Below are 21,403 nucleotides of genomic sequence, written 5' to 3' on the forward strand. Positions count from 1 at the left end.
TCTTCCCTACCATATAAAATAATAAATAAAAATAATTTTTTTATTTTATACCGCCCTTCCATAGATCAGGGCGGTTCACAGCAAATATCAATAAAACACCCCTCTCTCACTGACCCCTCCCCCCTGGTATGTCAGTAAATTCCTGGAGATTGCATGGAAACATGGTGAAATTAAGACTCTTTCATTGTGGCTGGTATTTCATTTGATTCTGAAATGATACATGACAACCAGGCGGTGTGGGCTAATTTCTGGTTTTATTCCAGAGCGTGTTATACAAAGGTGTGTGGCAAAGTGCTAATGCAAACAGAATCTGGTGAAGATAAAATATGAACCCAATATGTTCTCATTTATAGACATTCAGCATGAATAAAACCTTCATGCTGTATAAAAAGTCACAAATAGCCCTCTAAGTGAGACACTTGGCAATAATTAATTAACAACATGTTTTCCTCAAGGAATTCCATGGTGTTTCTGATGAATTAAGCTCTGACTGTGGCTGTGTGTTGCAGCTGGGATAACAATGCCTCCTTCTGCTTGTTCATTGCCTTCTGGGAGACATTCCCAGAAAAGCAGCAATACTTACTTAATGTCATTGGACATCTGCTTTGCATGCAAAAGCTCTTGTAAACTGTGAAATAATTTTGCTCATTGAAACAGTCGCAATAAATCCTGCTTTCTGGGATCTCTCAAAAACAGAGAAAGCAAGGCTTCTACATATCTCAGCCGTGAAACTTGACTCCAGATGTGTGCATGTAAGATCTGACCTCTCATTTAGTAGCATGGAGACTGGAGATTAATAATTTAAGGTCCAGTCTTGTACACACTTACCTGAGAGTCAGTCCCAATGAACTCTGGTATTTACATTTGAGTAGAAGTGTCTAGGATTGCACTGGAGGTCACCAGCTGGAGTTGTAGAAACAATCAATCAGCCCCTGGTTCAGTTTACTTTGTAACATTATAGGCGGGTCAAGTTTCTGCGAAATGCAGCATGTGTGATACAGAGCTTGAAAAAGTTACTTTTTAAATGATAACTCCCATCCCCCCACTTGCATAGTCAATGGCTTTGCTAGCTGAGGAATCCTGAAAATTGTATCCCTAAAAGTTATTTTTCCAGACTCTGATCTAGCAACTGAACAGATTCTCCTAACCTAGTAAATAACCACAGAGAAAGAGATTTCATAACAGTCTGTCCAACAACTTCCATTAATTATATGAACAACCTAGAAACAATTACACGTGTAACAGTCCTGTTACAGAGTATGCATCACAGTATAAGCAAATGTTTTGTTTACATACTGTATCCGAGTACATTAAGAGGATTTATTTTATTTTATTTTGCTGGTAAATATTTTGAAGAACAGACATACCCCCAATAAAAAGCTCAAATTGAAAAACTGCATAAATAAATCTTCAGCTTGAATTAGAAGGATTATTTGTATGTTAAGAAGATGGATAACATGTGATGGAGCTTGAATCCCTGGAGCATGATACTTGACTTCATAGTTTGCTACGACATTGGAATCAAGTATGATAAATGTGATTACACTACAAGAGGCTGAAAGAGCGTCGGACCCGATAGTTTGTGCTTTCTTTCTTTTCCAGTCTGTTTATTTCACCTGCATTTATCATACATATTGTCTGTTCTCTTCCTGCTTTTATTATCTCTTCAGAGTAAGAGGAATTATCTTATGAACCCAAATAAGGCACAGCATGGGAATAATTGCTTTTTAGACTAGAACTCCCAGAATATGCCAACCAACATGGCCAGTGACTATGCTGGCTGCGGGAATCTGGGAGTGGTCATTCAACAAAATGAACTTTCCCAAGCTCTTGCATGAGGCACCCTAACAGAATTCAGATTAGCAATTGACAGATTGAAGATTACATATATAGGGTTAGCTGACAGCAACCAACACATGAAAGTGAGCCCTTTGGCAAACCTACAGGAGGCCTCACATGATAAAATAAGGAATGAAGTAGAACCTGTAATGTCAGGAACAGGAAGTACAAATCAGCCAACTTTCACACACAAGAGAAGATCATCACACCAACACACACACACTCCCATTATAACCTTCCTAGGGCTTAGTATTTTCTCAGCCCTTGGAAATAAAATGTAGCTCCTCATAGCATTGCCTCAAAGAATGCTTAATGCAGGGTAGTGACTTGTGATTTTCTAAACAGTGTTGCACAGCATCTCCCACCCCATGAGCCCTTGCCAGCACAGCTAACAGTGAGGAACATTCCAGTGTTATCTGGAGGATACATATCCTCCTCCTTTGGCTCAGACCATCCATTCCTTCCACACTTAAGCCAATGTATATTTCTTAACTGGAAATGCAGACATAGCCTTCTTTCTTCACACACACACACACACACACACACACACACACACACACACGGGTTTTCTCCTTAACTAAAGAGCAGGAATATGCTTCCATTTATATATGCTTATAGTTTTCCAATTTCCCTGCACAGCAAGACCCTCAAGCTGCAAGCTGTAGTGTGCTTACAGGCCACATGGCTGCCCCATATGGCAAGGAAGAAAAAGAGGCCTTTAGAAATTCTTGACAACTTTGAAGTTTCCTTTTAACACCTTCACCTAGATCAGGGCCTCTTTCCCACACGTTCAACGACATGCAGTATTTCCTTCTCTTACAAATCAGGAGCTTTCCCAATGACTGGGGCAGAGGCTTCTCTGCCACAAGGTTTTCTTCAGAGCCTGGGAAAGTTACCTTTTTGTACTACAACTGGTCGAGCTCTCCCAGCTGTAGTCTAAAATAAAATTTTACCAAACCTCAGTTAACATTTTGAGAAGCTCAACTGACCAATTCTGTTTTATGCTTAGCTTTCTCTTAAGGTCCTTTCACGCTACAAAATTGTAACACTGATGCCACTTTAACTGTTATGGGTGCATCCTGTACACTCCTGAAACCTGTAGTTTGCTGAGGCCCTAGAGCTCTCTGGCTGAGAATTCAAAGTACCCCTCCCTAAACTGCACATCCCAGGATTCCATAGGATTCAGCCCTGGCAAATTATAGCATTGTAATTGTGTAATGTGAAAGGACCTATAAACACATTTCCATATTGCGCTTCTTAGGACTGAAATCCTTCAGTAATTCCACAAACCTTTAGAGGGCACTATCAGCCTTTCCTTGCTCTATTCCTCCTCATCCCAACTCTCTCCCCCATCCCCACATTGACTGCCCAGCAGACAGCGATCTGCGCAGTGGCACCTGATGTACCATATGCTCTTTGCCTGTGGGACTGAAATGTATCACTTTGGCCAATCAGTCACAACAAGAGGCCTCAGTGTGGGATTCAATATGTGATATTCCTCTCTCCCTTGCCATTCCTGCAGTGAAACCAGAGCATAGGCAGGGTATCTGTTTAACCTCCAGGCCCCAGAAGCTAAACAGCTGCGGAGCAGCAAACAAACTTTCTAGCACTGGGTGTTCTTACATCGTCCTATTTGAGGTCTGACAGTGCTGAGTCAAGGCAAGAGCCCCTATCCCTGCCATAGCAAAATCTTGGTTTCCCTGCTTATGAGTCTCTCCCAATGACAGCCATTCCCAAATGATTTCATGAGCCTCAAATTTGTATTGAGGTCCTATGAAGTTCATGGAGTCTCCATAAGTCAACAGGCAACTGAAAGACACATGTACACAGCCCCCCATACACAAATGTTTGTGATGGCTGAAGGGTTCTGGGAGCTGTAATCCTCCTTGATCCAGCAAGTAATGTTTCCAAGTTCTAGTGCGCAGCGTAAAGAAAAAGGCAGTAAAGAGCAGTACCAGTCAGCATTTTGATTAAAGCTGTAATCTATGAGATCTTCACCAAAAATTACCAGATCTCATTAGCTGATCTCCTCAGCAATATGTTTGGGGGCATTCCCACCAGGGGCATCACTAGGGTGGTGCAGGGAGTTAGGATCACACCAGGTGACACCCTAAGGTGGGGTGACATCACTGCTTCCCAGACATCTGCCCTTTGACAGAACTGAGCTGTGGCATTCACCTGTACCCCTTCAAATACTGAAGAGATTATATGAATGGAGCAAGACTCAGTGGGAGGAGAAAGGAGAGGCTCCAAGTTTTTTTAAAAGATAAATTTTTAAATAAAAAAATAAAATAATTTTTTAATTTAACATTTTCTTTTTAAAATATCACATCTGATTCCTTGTGATTGGGCAGGCTATAAATAAATGGTTTATTATTTATTACTGCCAAATTTTTACTTTACCCACATTAAACAGTGTGCATGTAAATATATTTAGGCTGTGCACATGATATTGTAATTTAAAGATATAATTTTACTTTTGCTAGTTGTTTATTATTATTATTTAAGTTTTATTATTATGCTCTTGGCTGTAAAAACAAAAATCTTGTCTGTTCCTATCCCCAATGATACCCATAATTTCCACATTGCTCCGGTAATGCCTACTTCACACACTATGGGTGGCTTTCTATTTTGTAATCTGACTTTAAATAGACCCATTGAATCAATAGTTCAAGAGAGAGGCAACACAAAGATAAATCCAATTGATTCAGTGGATGAACTCTAGTCAGGACTAACAACAGGACATACCCAATTGGATCTCTCTCAGAAGCTAGAAGAAAACAAAGATGAGGCAGGGAGAGGGGCATTACTTCTTCATTTCTGTCTCACCTTGCATTAAGAATTAATCCACATCCTTGTCTGTAAAGGTTACAGGGATGAAAATAGAGGATGGCTGCAGGGTCAAGGACAAGATGGGGGGAAATACCTGATATGGACAATATAAAATAACATGACACGGCCTTTGCCAGTGCCAGTTGGAGCATTGGCTACATGACACCATAGCACCTAACCTACAGGCAAGAAAGAACATGGGCTAGGCCTGGGTTGCCAAATTCAAGACCTGTCCACATCAGAATAAAGCAGAAAAGGAAAGGCAGTTGATTATTAGCAGGTCTCTTAATGCCGAGGGCAAATGGAAAGGACAATCATGATAACAAACTTCCTTCTTTCTACCTGTGGTGGGAACTTTTACAAGAGATGGAGTATATTTATGTTATACGCCAGTATTTCAGACATAAGTCTGGTCACCTTGTAGTTCTTATAGTAAGTAAATTGGGGACATTTGGTGGGCTCATTAATTACTGTACATCAATACTCTTTTCTTCAGCCACTTCAGGAGGAACCTCACTGAAGTTTTCTTCCTCTTTTGTATTACACTGGATCCCTCAAACTCTAAAAGGTGTGTGTGTGTGTGTGCCTTCAAGTCACCCATTGACTTATGGCAACCACATTAATTTTGTAGGATTTTCCTAAGAAAGGAATACTCAGAGGTGGTTTTCCCAGTTCCTTCCTCTGAAATATAGTCTACAACATCAAGTATTCATTAATGGTCTCCCATCTAGGTACTAACCAAGGCTGACCCTGCTTAGTTTACATGATCAGATGGGATCTGGTAACTTTAGGGCATTTAGGCCTAAGAGGCTTGTTGTTGTATGTCTTCAAGTCATTTCCAATTTATGGCAACCCTATCATAGGGTTTTCTTGTCAGAATTTGTTCAGAGAGGGGTTGCCATTGCCTTCCTCTGAGACTGAGCGAGTGTGATTTGTCAGAGGTCACCCTGTGGGTTTCCATGGCAGAGTGGAAATTCAAACTTGGAGTTCCACAGTTGTAGTCCAACACCCAAACCACTACACTATGCTGGCTCACTAGAAGGCTTAGAGGTCTTAAATAGCCAGACACTATCCTGTTCCTTTTTAGTGTCATGAATTTAAAAAAATGGTTTGTAGGATGGCTGGTGTGTGTGTGTGTGTGTGTGTGTGTGTGGTGGGGAATTAGTAAACTGACAATCCAACCAATAGTTGGATTTAGGCCTAGAAATGCCATCAGCACAAAAGGTCTGCCAGCAGAACTGCCCAGTTATGCAGTTGCAGCATCTGCTTCTCACAGCTAAAATGGGCAAAATTGTGGATGGGAGGGGTGTGTGTCACTGGGGAGGAGCACACATACAAACATGCCTCATACTCAGATGACAACTACACCCCCTCTGAAGATGCAGATGCCTGTTATACAAAATCTGCTGTGCACTGGCTCCAGTAGTCAGAGGGCAAAGTTTAAAATAACCTCACACAAACATCAATCGTTATCCTGACCATGTCACCACAAAAGAACAGAGAATGTAGTGTGATGCAGCACCTAACTGCAGCTGGCCACTACCACCAGTACATAAACTGTGACCCCCCACTCCACTCTTACAGCTGGAGGGAGAAGAACAGAGCTCCCATGCAGCTAAGCAAGGGAATTATAATGTACTACTGTGGCAACTATCTCCCATGTGAATAACGTGAATAACTATCTCCCATGTGAATAACGATTGATCTAACACTCCTCTTCCTCCCAGTAGCAAAAAGCAGCATATCCTAGGGGACATGGCTCCCTCCATATCTACATACAACATAAACCCTCCTATATATAGGTAAGCAAAAGACAGATACCACACTCCAACCAATGCTACTGCTGGACAAACACCCATGGGCATGTTTACCATGCAGGGTCATGATTTCAATGCATAAAGAGAAGAAGCTGTCACCACATACAAAGTTTCAATGCAGCCCACAATGGAGGAGGAGTACATATCACAGTCACTAGTGTTCTCTTTCCACCCCTCATCCTTCTCAGATGCTGATAAATTCAGGTCGGACCCTGGGAAAGCTACCTTTTTGGACTACAGGTCCCAGAATCTCCCACTTGCTGGCCAAGCTGGGAGTTATACTGTAATCCCAAAACATAACTTGTTCAAGCTCTGATTCAGGCAATTACTTTGCAATCTGTGCCCTATGCGTCTTTTTGCTAGCAGGTAAGAGATGTAGGTCTCTTTCCCCTACCCAAACAGGAACTATTTAGAGCTGGTTTCTGGAACGAGGAGTCACATGGGGTAGCCAAGTTGTATAGGAACACAGAATCATGGAGCTGGAAGAGACCACAAGGGTCATCCAGTCCAACTCCCTGCCATGCAGGAATACATAATCAAAGCATGATGGGCTCTTGCATGGATCAAGCACATGAGGGGTTGTCAGAAAGAGGAGATAGGCTGATTGCTTCATGCAGGAGCCAGTCTGTTGGTCCGTTCAATGCTCCTGATGCTTGTGCTGCTGAGCTTGGTAGTTCCGGGAAGGAAAACCATGTGTTATGGCAGTGCTTTGTGTATGGTGTATGTTGTGTTGCAGGGAGATGTTCTGGGGAGGTCATTAAACCTCCCTTTTTGAGTTAATTAATTCCATTTCTGTCTGTGGATAATGTGTCGGTATCACTGCCACTGACTGGCAAGCTTTGGCTGTCTTTCCAGAGAAGCTGCCATTCTGGCAATTCCCCCCCCCCCCTCCATTATGTGTCTTCCACTCCCTCTTGAGCTTGTATTGGAAATGATAGCCATTGCACTGGCACAGCAGTGATATTTCTGGCCCCTGCCCCATACATCATAGTTAGAATACAGTAATACTTGAACATTAGTTCACCTTCCCATCCTCTCTCATCTGGTATGCTAACATGTCTCCCCTCTTGCCATCCAGAAAAAAGAACACCACAAGGCCTTCTTTTCTCTGGCTTCACAAGCTATCTGCATATTGATTTAGGGATGGGCAACATGACTGTGTCCTGAGACAATTTTCTGTCTGTAGGAGTTTCTGTGAGTCGCAGAGACTACAAAGACTGCAAAAGAAGAAGAAAAAGAGAGGGAAAAGAACAAAAGAACAAAAGCCCAGAATGAGCCAGAAGTCTAATGCTGGTTTTCAGAAATCAGGACCAAGATCTGCATCATCACATGTAACTACAGTGACAGAATTCCATCAACATAGTTACACCTGATAATTCCACTTCCCCTACCTAACTTTTCAGCCAGGCAGTCAAGGGTTTATGAGGTACTGCAGACTGGGACACTGGGAAATCATGTCCACAGTAATCTTCCAGTTGCAGGACACTTTGAGAACAGTCAGCTGTGGAGAGATCCCTCTGGGTTCTGCTTCAGCATCTCAGTGCACCCCGTGACTAGAAAATCCCTGCAGACATCATTTTCCAGTGCCCCAGTCTGCATCACTTCAGAAACTCTTCAACTGGGGAGTGCTGCCTGGCTTAAGAGGTGAGTTTGGAGGGTCACGTCTGGTCATTAACAACTATAAACATGAATCCCCCAAATTATGAGATCACAAGTCTGTCTTACAATCTCATAACTACTGAACAGGATCCCATCTAGGTTTGTTTTTTTAAAAAAGGTTAAACAGGTTAGCCTTCCCCCCCCCTCCCCCAGGGTCAATTGCCATTCCAGAAGAGGCAGTTTATTTGTTTTGCCAGAAAATGGGTTGGCTGTGGAAATCAGAAAAGGATGGGACCATTAAAAAAAAACAGCCTTTGGGGCTACATGGGACACATTTTGCCCTGATAAATGTAAAGCCAGGCTTTGTATTAGGAGGAAATGCCAAATCACCCAGTGACAACTGCTGAGTGGTCTTCTTGCCCTCTGGGTTTTTTTTCCCTGCTCATTTATTCCCTCAGGCAACTGAAGTGGAGACAGACTGGCCTTGTGGCTCCATCAGAGCAGAGGAGAAACAGTAACAATAGCAATGGAAGGCAAGCACAAGGTTGGCACAGGCCTCTCTTTCTGGTCTTTTGCTGACAGTCTGCTGGGGATTATGCTGTGGACTCTCTGTGTTTGTGTCTCTCTTTCTCTGTGTGCCTGATTGTCCTCCTCTCACAGGATTTTTTAGAGTGAGAACAAAAGCAGTCAAAGCTGTATTAATCTCCCTCGAGAAAGGAAGTCTCTGGTGGCTCCAGTCCAGTGGAGATAGATCAATCAAAGCCTGTGAGAGCCAAATATGCAAGTAAATGCAGCAACAGGGGAAGACACTATGAGGAGTCCTATGGAAAGATGTTGTGTTAGGAAAGAACATCAGACACATTTCCCTCTGCTTAGGGCAAGTCTGGCACAAGAAGTCTTGTCCACAAATAGACTGGTTCTACCCCATTCTTCTCCCCAAAATGGCAGATTTGTGGAGAAGATATGACATCTGGGCAGGCCTATAATCTTCCTCCAGAGGCTTCATCATGTTTAGTGGGACCTGTAGGAGTCTGCCTGTAGGAGTCTGCAAAAATATTTTGGTCAACTGATTTCATGACTGGTTTCCAGTTTCTTCCTCTGTCCCATGTTTAGTAGGAACAGGGTGCTTCTGTAGGAAGGCTACCTCGCTTCAGCCTGAGGCTGCCGTTCCAGCCTCGAGGGCAAATGTTGAAGCTGCGAATGCTGGGTGACTTGATCCCAGAGTCTTCAGAGTCGAGGGAGACATCTGAGTTGGTGGGTGACAGGGATGTGTAGCGCTTCACTGGGGAATGTGGCCTCACCCTGGGAGACTGCAGGGGGCTTGTGATGGTTGGTGAGCAGGTGCCCACATTCTTTGGACTGGTGCATGACAATTTTCTGCTCATACTGACTGGGGCTGTGAAGATCCTGTGAGTATCTATGACTGTGGGTTTTGGAGACTGAGATGGGATGGAATGGGAGCCCATTGATCTTGGGCCATTATTGGATACCCCTGCATTGAAAAGCGAAGCTCCAGTGTTAGCCGGCAGTGTGAAGTACTTGTTCCCATTCATCCGCACTGCTTTTGGGGATTGTAGTGGGCTTTTGTAAGTTGGTGACTGGCTGCCTAGCAACCTGGGACTGTTGTTTGATGATGCACTGATTGTTGGAGGTGCCATGGAAACAGGGAGGGACACGCGTCTGTAGCCATCCACCCTCATTGGCCTGGGAGATGGCAGTGGACTTGGGGAATGGTTACCCACACTCTTAGGGCTGCCAACTGAGGACAACACATTGGCAGAAGTGGCAGGAGGGGTGAAGGGCCGGAAACCCTCTGCCCCTGTAGCTTTGGGAGATGAGCTCTTCCTCCGGGCAGCATTGATGATGTTTCTGGCCAGCAAAACTTGCATTTGTCGGCTGGACTTGGGATCTGTCTCTTGACGAAATGGAGACAGAGATCTTTCACTCCATGAAGGAGACATGGGAGGAGGTGGGGTCAAGACACTGGCTGCTCGGAAGGCATCTAGAAGCCCCTCCTCAGGCTCCGAAGTGGGTGCTGGGCTGACCCAGCCATCTAAACTGCTGGGCTGTCGTCGCAGCTGCCGTGGAGTCCACGTCGGGGAAGCAGGCAGGGATGCCTTTCTTTCCTGTAAGGACAACAGAGATGAGGGTTACTGTTTCTGTCTCCTAGATGTAGAAGGAGACAGTAAGCCATTTCAATTTGACACTGGAACTGGAAGCGTGGCCCCAAGAGCAGCACAACTGCAAGATTTCTTTCCCAGCTGCATCCATTCTTCCTGGGCAAACTTGGGCAAGGTACCTCCCTGTATTATTATATCTCATGAATTCTGTGAATAAAATACCTTGATAACATTGTCATCATGCTGAATTCATTTCTATGAAATCATCAGGAAAAGGTATTTTTGCTGCTCTTTGACCATGTCTGCATGGGCCTCACAACAATCACATCCTGGAAGATGCTTTGAATTGCCTCCTTTACCTTCACACTCAGGAGTGATGCGGGGCAGCTGTCTACACACATGTCCTGCTGTACTGCCTGGTGCAAATCACTCCCTCTGAAGTCACAAACAAGGTGCTCAATATTGATCATATGGCTGGGCACCTTCTTGTGACCTCAGAGGGAACGACTTGTGCCAGCGGTAGTGGAAATGGGTGACACATCAGCGATGTGTGTGTAAACAGCCATCAGCACTGCTTCATAGTGTTCCAGATTTCCTGGAATATCCAGAACAAAAGCTAAGCTGGATCTGATGTGGGGCTGGCCTTCAGTTGTGAAGACAGTCCACACTCAAATCCCGATTTTGGCCCTGAGTTGTTAAGGTGCCCTGCCAAGGTGTCCTGTTGTTCCTTCTAAGGGCACAACAAGGTGCCCTGAGGGCAGGAGTAAACCGGTTTAAACGGCCCATGTAGACATGACCCTAGTCAGTGGCAGATGGTGGAGCTGTTAAGGAAAATGCAACATGGGATATACAGTGAATGAAATAAAACATGTATGTGAGAGTCAGGATGACTCAGCAAAAGCAATTAGAAGCCACACAGGTGTAAAAGGTAATGGAATTAGCAAGTCCTAAATGCCAAGGACAGAAATGTAAAGTGGATAATTGAACACACCTGAGAATTGTTAAGTGGTCAAGGCTGAGATGATGAAATCATTAATTGTGGGTTGAACCAAGAGAACCAATGAGAGTGGATGTACACGCCCACTGGGTGGAAACAGACAACAGTGGGTGGTATTTTGCAATGACTATAATAATGGCTATGAATCCCAATGTATTGTGTGGGTAGTAGTGGATAGTAGTATTGGATAGTTTTGGAGCTGTATATAGTAGAATAAAGTAGATCTTTTATATAAGACTACTGAGTTGTCTGGTGTCTTGAGTGAAGCAAGAGTGGAAGCAAGAGTGAGAAGGCTTGGAGAGTTTGTCAGGGTCTTCAGCCTATTCTCTGTAACTCTGCTGCTTTAGAGCAAAGCTTTAACCACTGACCAAAACTGGTCAGCGCCGGTGCGTAACAAGGTGGTGAGTTCGAGCCAGAGGTGAAGAGCTACAACTCCCATCATCCCTGACAGGAGCAATGAATTCACTCTGGTTTTCAGTCTGAATTTTAAAGCAACTATCAAAGGTGCTGAAACCTCTCCCTCAAATATTTGGAGTTCAAGTGAAAGCGCAGAGTGGATTTTCTGCCTCAGTGTTATGGAGGCTAATTTGGGATTAGCTCACAGTACTGGGAAATCCTCACAATACTGGGAGAAGCAGACATGAATTTCTCCTTAAGAATATATCATTGTTGTAATGTAAAGTGCATGGGTCCTCCATATTCACTGGTGTTGGAGCACAGGACCCCCATGAAAGTAGGAAAACCACAATTAAAAAAACATCTATTTTCTTTACCAGAAAGAACATCTACCTAGGAATCTCTGGGTCGTCTGGTGCAACTTTGAGCTCAACATCCACCAGAAGATGACCATAGAATAATGTTGGAAGGCCTATACATGCTTAGAGAAATGTTTTCTCTAGGAATATCTGGATCTTCTATCATAACCCTATGGTCAACTTTCAGCAGAGTCGTGCAGGAGGACCTAGTGATTCCTAATGAGAACATATTATTCAAATCCATGAATAAGCAAATCCACAAAAATCAAAGCTGCAGATGTGGAGGGCTGACTGTACTTTGGAAGACCCAGCATGATACAGTGATTTGAACTTTGGGTTATGATCCTGGAAGACCAGGAAGACTATGACCCTGGAAGACCTGTCTCCGGAGAGACAGGTATGGATCTGAAACGGCCCGGGAGGAGGGTGGCACAGAAGAGTGGCTGGCAAATGGTGAGAGGCAGGATCCAAAGGCATGCGCCTGAGACTCCTACCTTCCAAAGCCCATTTGCCAACCTCTGTCCCCAAGGGGACAGTCAGAGGCCGACAAATGACGGAGGGGAGGAGCCAGAGGTGCGCGCCTGAGGCTCCTGCCCTCTGGACAGCTGGAGGCCAGGAAAAGGGGGGTTTCAATAATAATAATAATAATAATAATAATAATAATAATAGTGGAAGGAAGGAGAAGGGGAATACCAACTTTCACAGGCACCAAGAAAAGATGTACACAGGGATAAGGTACCAACATTATACCAGCCAATGTCAGGTTAAAAGCCCACTAAAGCCCTAAAGCAGTGCAGATGAATGGGAACAAGTACTTCATGTGATGTGAGATTTTTCAAATAGTAGAAGCAATTGCACACAGACAAGTCAAATCTCTATCTCCCTTCCTTCCTTCCTTCCTTCCTTCCTTCCTTCCTTCCTTTCTTTTGAGGAAATTCTTCCAGCTGTGTGAATCTTTTTTTCTTTTCTCAGCATGTTCCCAGCCCTACCAGCCACTTTACTGAACTGTCTATTGCTTGCAAAAATGCTGACATAGGAAAATGAGTAGCTTGCTGATAGTCCTGTGCCAAGGATTACAGACTTTTAATTCATGCTCTGCATCCCACCCAGAACTTCATCAGAGCAGAAACTGTTGGAGAAAAGTGCTTACATTTCCTTTACTTCCCATACACTATTCTCTATGGAGCCAACCATCCGCCCTTAGCTGTTGCTATGATATATCAGCAAAAGAAAGGAAATACAGGCCTTGCCAAACAGAGGAGTCCAACCATGAAGCATCTGCCAAACCAAAAGCATTTCTCCATCACCTTTCAGCAAAACCCTTCATGTCTGTTAAGTCAGGAGCCAAAACTGTGTGAAACTCATCATCTTTGACATCTTCTGGAAAGTACTGTAATAGTCACGCTAAAGGGAGGGGTGAACCACTTTGATGGGTCCATGGGCCACTTTCCTATTCTTAGGAACCTCTGGGGGCCACCCAGACTGTCAAAAATGCTTTTAAAAACAGAAACAAAATTGGAGGTGACTGAAAGTATGCTTCCAGTTTTGAAAATGAGGTTTAAAAGTTCCGTGTGTGTGTGTGTCTGATCTGTGATTTATTTTGCTGCTTCTAGAAACCTTAAGGAGAAGCTTTTGGGGCAGGTTGGAAGTGTATTGTGTCCCCCAAGGCAACCCTCTGCCCACACCTGGGCTAAACTAAATGCTGTAATGTCGGTTTCAAAGGTTTAGTAAGTTTTGTTGTACTCCTCAGGTAGCAATTCATACCTTTGTATATGCAAGTTTGCATACACTGTCTGATGTCAAGGCCAGTCCTTGACCCTGATGGAACTGGAAATGTTCCAACATTTGGAAACATCTGGCCCCCCATTTCTCTTCTAGCCCTCCTTTTCTAGGTTCTTCCGCTTCAACAGCATCTCTTTTTTCTTACTGTAATATGTTGTTCTTTAACAAGGACTGTAGTTGCTGTATCAGCTGTCACAGCAATGGTAGGCATTCTGGGGGGGAACTGCCACAGTCTAAAGCAGCAATATAGCTACTGAGAAGAGCAAAATATGAGGGCACTGCCCCTCTCAAAAACACCCCCACTGAAATTTTCCTTCAGTCCCCAGGATTCTAGAATTACAGTAATTTAAAACTTCAGCTGAGCATTTGGAAGTACAGTTTAGGCACCCAAAGAAAAAGGGCAGGCATGTAGGCTATATTTCAGAAGAAGTAATGGGCAAAATCAACCCTTGAATATCCCTTGCCTAAGAAACTGTCAATTTCATGAGGTCACCATATGTCAGCACATGATTTGAAGGCACAGGCATCCAGTTACCAAGGGAATATGAACACGGCAAATACAAGAATTAAAGCTGTGCTTGATTGTCAATATTACACTCTCTGCAATCCTAGAAATTTGAGGACTGAGGGAAAATTTCATTCTTCTTTTTCCTGGGGGTAGTGCCTTAATTTTGCCCCTAATCCTGTAGCTACTCTCCGGCAAGCCCTTGCACATGTTTGCTGGTGTTGGCAGGACCTACAGTTCTTTGTTGTACCAAGTTTGGAAATGTGAGACACACTTCCTAAACTGCCTCAGTAATCAGTTATCCCTTAGGCTGATGCGCCACAGGTGTCGTTTGACTACTACAATTCATATTTCAGCCCTGGGGGCTTATGAGGGTCACATCTAATTAAAATATTTTATGTACAGTGCTGTGTAAATTTACAGCGCTATATAAATAAAGCTTAATAATAAAAATAATAATGGTCTAACATCTTCTGGGTGCATAAGTTTGTGAACCCCTGATCTTCAGTCAATGCAGCTCATGCTGGCTATATCAGAGCTAGGGAACATCTCATCCCCACCATGGGCCTGTCTTCTCCATTGGAGCAGACCCACTGACACATTGGGATGTATAGTAAGTGTTGAATTACCATTCAGCAATGCATTCAATGAATCTAGTCTTGTTGGAACAATGGAATTTAGCCCCAGTTATTGCTGGAGTTATTGCAACTCCCATTGACCCCAGCATAGCCTATGGTGAAGGATAATGGCAATTGCAATCCAATGACGTTTGGTGGCCCCCATGTCCCACAGCCCTGGTTTGGCTAATTCTTGCCAATGCCACCATGTTTACCCCTGCCTCTCCATAGGTCAAGCAGGTGAGGGAGAGAGAAATGCCCCTTTGCAATCTGGTGGGAGTTGTGAAGTGAGTGGCATGGAATGGGACCTGTTACGAGGAGCATTTTCCTTGGAGTCTGCATGCATGGTATAGCTTTTGCATGGACACTCTCACCCTGCCCTATTTATTCTGAATGGAACTGTGAATTTCAGTTAAGTTCTTTGCACTTCTCTGCAGCAACATCCCTTTTTGGAAAACATATTCCTCTTCTGAAGTTAGGCACACCTTTGACTTGTACTAAAAGGCCCAGGTGGTCCAGTTTACTTTTCCTTTTTAATTATTTAAAGGGATAACCAGCAGGAAATGAGTCTGAGGACTGCTGCCACTGTGATGGGGAGACAGCTAAACAAAGGCTGAATGGAACACTGGGCTGTTCCTGAAATGACTGCTAACAATACCCCTCTCCTCAAAATGCAGAAGAGGACTCGGGGATATGTGGTTCTCCAAATATCAGTGGGTTTTGATTTCCATAATCTCAAACCAGAATATCCCATGGTGATGGATGGTGGGAGCTGGAATCCAGCAAGATCTGGAGGGACACATGTACCCATCCTTATGCAGAGTGAATAAAAGCACTTCCATCATAATTGAATGCATTTGACTAGAAACAGCAAAATAGATAGTTTTTGGTTTCCTGACCCACCCCATCTCAAGCAACATGTAATGTTTTCCCCAGGAAATTTTCTATTCCATTTTAAACTCAGCCGCTCAGCCCTGGGGGAAAGGCATTCAGTAGATGAACGTTTCCTTACTGCTTTGCTCTTCAGGGTGTTCCCTTCCATGGCTTTTTGTAACAAGACATACTGTGGTCACTCTCCCATTCCTTCCTCAGGAAGACATTGTGAACTCAGCTAGATTTATCCTGCTGGACTCCAATCCAGTCATTTCAAGAGCAGAGGAAACCATGTCTGAGTTTGTGTCATTCTTCTAATAAGCAAGTCTGAACCTGAGTTGGGGAAGTAACTTTTTGGGACTACAGCTATCATGGCCATTTCCCTTCCTCTCTCCTACAGAAGAATGCCACATCTAAGCAAGGAAAGATATGAAACACACATTCCTTTCAATGTGGCAATGCCTGAAAGTGGGCAGTGGGTGGTGGTGTTTCCATTAAAAAACAGGCCACAGGCTGATGGCTAGTGATGGTTAGAGCCTTTCATGCTAGTAGGACAGTCTATGTACTCCAGGGGCTCGTTCCCACTATGAAATAAAGTGAATTGCTGATTGGTTTAAATGACCATCGTTCCCATTTGAAGCTGGTTCCTGTCGTACTTTGATCGATTTCTGTCATAATAAATCGAGGCAAATGCAACCCCCCCCCTGGTTTTTCCATACTAGTTTCCTAGCGGTTCTTTAGAAACTCTGAATCGCATCATTCTGGAGGGGAGGGACTAATGGCAGAGGGGTGTTTATCATCCCTCCCCAGTTTTTGGTAGATCCAGCATTTCACACACACTCCAGTGCTGCCTTTTTGCTTGTGGTGTGACCTATGGGTGCATGTTTTTTTTTTAAAAAAACTAAATAAATAAAAAGAAGATTTGATTCATTGATTTTGCAACTACTTGTAAAGGCAAGTAGTTGCTAAACCAATGAATTCTTTGATCAATTTATTTTTAAAAAACCCACTGAACGTGCCGTGCCTTGCCTTCCTCTTCCTCACACTGTGCCACACCGCCCCTTCCTTTTCTTCTTCCTCCTTTTCCTCCTCCTGCCTCACCTTCCTCTTCCTTCTCTTTGTGCCGCACCCCCTTCCTTTTCTTCATCCTCCCGCTTCACCTTCCTCTTTCTCCTTCTCCTCCTGCCTAACCTTCCTCTTCTTCCTCATGCTGCACTGCTCCTTCCTCTTTCTCCTCCTGCCTCGCCTTCCTCTTCCTTCTCTTCCCACCATGCAGTGCCTTCCTCTTTCTCTTCCTCCTCATCCTCCTCTGCCCCCCCCCCCCCCCAGGCTTGCCACCCATGAATGCTCAGATCCGTGGATGGCAAGCCAGCATATAAGAAGGGGTCCACTGTAGTTTCCAAGCCAGGCTGCCTGGGCTGCTGCTTATGTCAAGAGGCCCAATGCCTGCCAGCATCCTCTCCCCACCCAGAGCCCAGGCTGCTGCTTACGTCACTGATGATTGATATTCATTTTGAAGTGGAGACGAGAATCATGGCAAAAAAAGAAGTGATTACAGAAAAGATCCGCTTTCATAGTGGTAACGACGGACCTTTTGGAATCTCTTTACCAACACGGAGCAAAGGCAAATCCCAAACCGGTTTAAATGTAAGTGGGAATGAGCCCCAGGTTTCACTCTACACACTTTAAAGGAGCTGTCCAAGGTGTTGACCCATATTCCCCCAAATAGGTTCACCACCTTGAGTAACTCCTTTAAAGTTTGGACTAAGACTCACCAACCCCCACTGCTGCTAACAGCATGACTCAAACAAGGTTCACTCTTCTGACTACTGCAAAGCTGGATCTCAAGAGGGATAAATGTTTCAGGCTGGAAAAATGAAATGTACAAAATAGGATAGGTGTCCCCTGACTTGAAAGCAGTCCAAGTAAAAAGGATATAGGAATGTTAGTAGACCAGGAGCTAAATGTGCATCAACAATATACAACAAAATGCAAAATCCACAAAGCAGCAATATCTTTATTTGGCAACTCCAAAGCATTAAATACATCCTGTAAGCTTTCAAAGCTTCACTGGCTTCTTCATCAGTCAAAGATGTTAAAAATATTACAGGGGAAAAAAAAGATGACAATGTTGGAATCAGAGATCTACATTCTGTCTCAGATGTTACTCTGTTGTCAGTTAAGATAGTATTGAGGGACTTCCTGGGAAATTTAATGTTCTCTACCATTAGAAAGCAGCAGCCAACTGCCTACAGTGTGGGGACAGCTAGATCTCAAGGGAAATTATTTTTCTGTTGCTAATGGAGTTGAAATGTTATTATTTGTTTTATTTCCCCTTGTCCCTAGTCCTCACATTGCCAAGAAGGGGAGTGGCCTCTGCCTGCATTGAAATCCCTCACTACCATTTTAACTGACAACAGAGTAACACCTGAGACAGAATTTAGGCCTATGACTCCAACATCATCACCTTTTCCTCCCCACCTGTATTTTAACATCTTTGCCTGATGAAGAAGACAGTGTACCTTTGAGAACTTGCATAATGTATTTTTGCTTGGATTTTGAATTTTGTTGCATTTTGCTGCATCCCCAGCACAACTAACCCCAAGTATGTATTTCCATGTATCAACAATGTGATGCAGAGCACAAAGAATCAGTGCAGTTGTAGTGTGCATCAACAGGAGCATAGTGTTCAGACTGAGGGAAGTGATGGTACCACTTTATTCTGCTTTGGTCAGATCTCCCCAGGAATAGTGTTTAGTTCTAGGTATCACTGTTCAAGGATACTGATAAGCTGCAATGTGTCCAGAGGAGGATGACCAAGATGGTCAAAGGTCTGGAAACTAAGGCTTATAAGGAATGGCTCAGGGAACAAGTTAAGTTTAGCTTGGAGAACAAAACTTGAGAGGTAAAATGATGGCTATCCTTAAACATTAGAAAGGATGTTATGAAGAAGATAGTGCAAGCTTGATTTCTGCTGCTCCAGACACTAGAACATGAATCAGTGGTTTCAAACTACAAGAAAAAGATATTCCACCTAAACATTAGAAAAAAATATATATACTGACAGTAAAAACTGATAAATAGTGAACTAGACTGTCTCAGGGTGGTGGATTCTCTTACTTTGGCAGTCTTTAAACAGAGGTTGGTGGTCATTTTTCAAGAGTGCCTTGCTTGTGTATTTCTGTCATTTAGCTGCTTTAAAACTGTCCCATTTAAGTGATAAATGGCTTAATATGCTTTTAGCTTCTACATTAGTCTTATTGCTTTAAATTGTTTTTAACTGTTCAAATTTATTTTATTATACACAACTTTGAGACCCTCAGATATAGGGTAAAACAGAAATATTTAACTAACTAACTAACTAATAAAAGCTATCATTTTTGTATCAGGCTTTGTACCATATGGGGTATTATGCCATTTTATTTTTAATGTTAACTGTCATTTTATTTGTTGTTAAGCATTCCTTCACAAAAAGCAAGCAGTATATTTTGCTAAACAACTCAATCATCACCATGAAATGTGCCTGGAACTTAGAAAGGAAAGAGGAGCAAGGAAGTCTCTGGACCTTGGAGTTTATCACATGGGAGGAATTTCTCTTAATTTCGAATGAAAAGAAAGTGGGGCCAGAACGCATTCACGTGAATTCGCTAGTTCAACGAATATACATGAATTTGAATTGCATTTGAACTGACTTCTCATTGCCTGAAAATAGCTTGCCATTGCCCAAAATTGCGTGTGATCACCTCTCACACACGCAATAACGTGAAACCCCATGATTGCGTCTAGACTGACTTCCCATTGCCCAAAATTGTGTGTGGTAGTCTATCACACAATAATGTTAAACCCCATGATTGCGTTCGGATTGCCGTTGGATTATACCTCCAATTTCCCTTGTCTGATAACATCCCTTGATTCAACTGCAGGTTTCTGTGGCCAAGTTAACAAGGAAGCAGTATAAACCTGCACCTTCTGTGGGGATGAACAAATGTAACTCCAGAGTTGATGACCAAAGCCTTCGCTCTATAAATATCCAGCTATCCCACAGTTGCTATGCCTAGCACTTACTCTGTAATTTTCCTGTGACCTCTATAATGATCCCTTCTCTAATCACATGACATATCATGCATACATTGCCCCACCACAGGCATCTGCTCTATAAATGCATTAGCATTACACAGCTTTCCTCTGTGTCTTCACATGCTTCCCTCATTGGTGGTATGTTTAGCAATGATCAGGTAGAATTAGCTTGGCTGGCAGCTAAACAATTGGCATTCCAGTACCTGTAGCACTTGGATGGGAGACCGCCAATGATTACCAGATGCGGTATGCTGTATTTCAAAGGAAGGAACTGGAAAAACCACCTCTGAGTATTCCTTGCCTAAGAAAATCCTATGAAATTTCTGGGATTGCCATAAATCAACAGGCAACTTTAAGGCACCATGCATGTGCACATGTGCGCACACACATACACACCTGTTATGCATAATCTAGTTATAGGAGTTTCTACTTGTTCAACGCACTACTTGAACCTGGACTATTTTGCTCAATCAGGATAGAAATGCTGGAATTAAATGAACATTGTCAATGAAGGGTTTTACATCTGGTGTTGCCAACCAATTTGAGCCTGGTGTAGGAACAAAGTCCTTTATTCAAAGAGTTTCGTTTCTTTTCTTTTTTTAAAAAAAAATAGTGTTGTGGCAAAAACTTAACCCCAACTACATCCTCACAGAAGGATTTGTCAGGGAGCCTATTAAGATCACACACAGAGAAAAAGAGAAAATAGAGACAGAGGCAGAAAGAGGTGAGATTGTAATAATCTGTTACAAAGGATTAAATAAATATATGGCATTTACTATTATCATTCGTTATATCACATATTTATTACCATTTGTCGCTACACATAACCTCACTGATTCAAAAAGTCATGGGGTGGGATGAATCTAAAATAAAGTGCTAAGTGCTGGATTTGCTGGAGACTGTTCACTCAACACACTGAAAGCAGCACCTGTTCTGTAGAGTTTGGCTCTTTCCTGAAGGTCAACTTGAAGTTAGTTTGCTCTAGGGGTGCTGAAACTAGTGCCAAAATTCATTTACAAATGAAACCTGCCGCTTGGCAAATTTGTATCAAGGTATGCTCTTCTGTTATGCATATGTTTACACCTTCCACACTTTTGTGACACACACATCTCCCAGTGGCCTGTCTCCACGCAGGATACATCTACACTGCAGAACCAGTGCAGTTTGACTTTAACTGTCATGGCTGCATACTATGAAATCCTAGGATTTGTAGTTTGTTGTGGCACCAGAGTCCTCTGACAAAGAAATCCTAGAATGACATAGCATTGAGACATGGTAGTACTACCATGTCTCAATGTTATGTCATTCTAGGGTTTCTTTGTCAGAGGGCTCTAGTGCCACATCAAACTACAAATCCTAGGATTTCATAGTATGCAGCCATGACAGTTAAAGTGGTGTCAAACTGCATTAATTCTGCAGTGTGGCAGTCTCAGCAACAGCTAAATGACAGTACCACTCATGAGACAGCCAAATAAGCCAAGGCCAGGTGTCTCATTTTCAGAAGATGAATCTAAATGCTCAGTTATTAGTCCTGGGTCATATTGAACTGGCATGCACAGCTGTTTGAATACCTCCCAGCAAAGGGAGCAA

General features: G+C 43.2%; 1 protein-coding gene across 1 annotated transcript in view; it reads right to left on the reverse strand.

Annotated features, from left to right (window-relative positions):
• Positions 1–233: 233 nt before the first annotated feature.
• The window catches only part of SYNPO (synaptopodin), a 72,691-nt gene continuing 51,521 nt past the window's right edge, over positions 234–21,403 (reverse strand). The window contains exon 4 of the mRNA XM_089517508.1: positions 234–10,213. Within this exon, the coding sequence (XP_089373634.1) occupies positions 9,197–10,213 (1,017 nt within the window). The 3' untranslated portion in view covers positions 234–9,196. The remainder of the gene's footprint in view (positions 10,214–21,403) is intronic.

This window comes from Sceloporus occidentalis, unplaced genomic scaffold (genome assembly GCF_023333645.1).
Source record: "Sceloporus occidentalis isolate IW3139 unplaced genomic scaffold, rSceOcc1.0.p SCAF_1, whole genome shotgun sequence".
Taxonomy (NCBI): domain Eukaryota; kingdom Metazoa; phylum Chordata; class Lepidosauria; order Squamata; family Phrynosomatidae; genus Sceloporus; species Sceloporus occidentalis.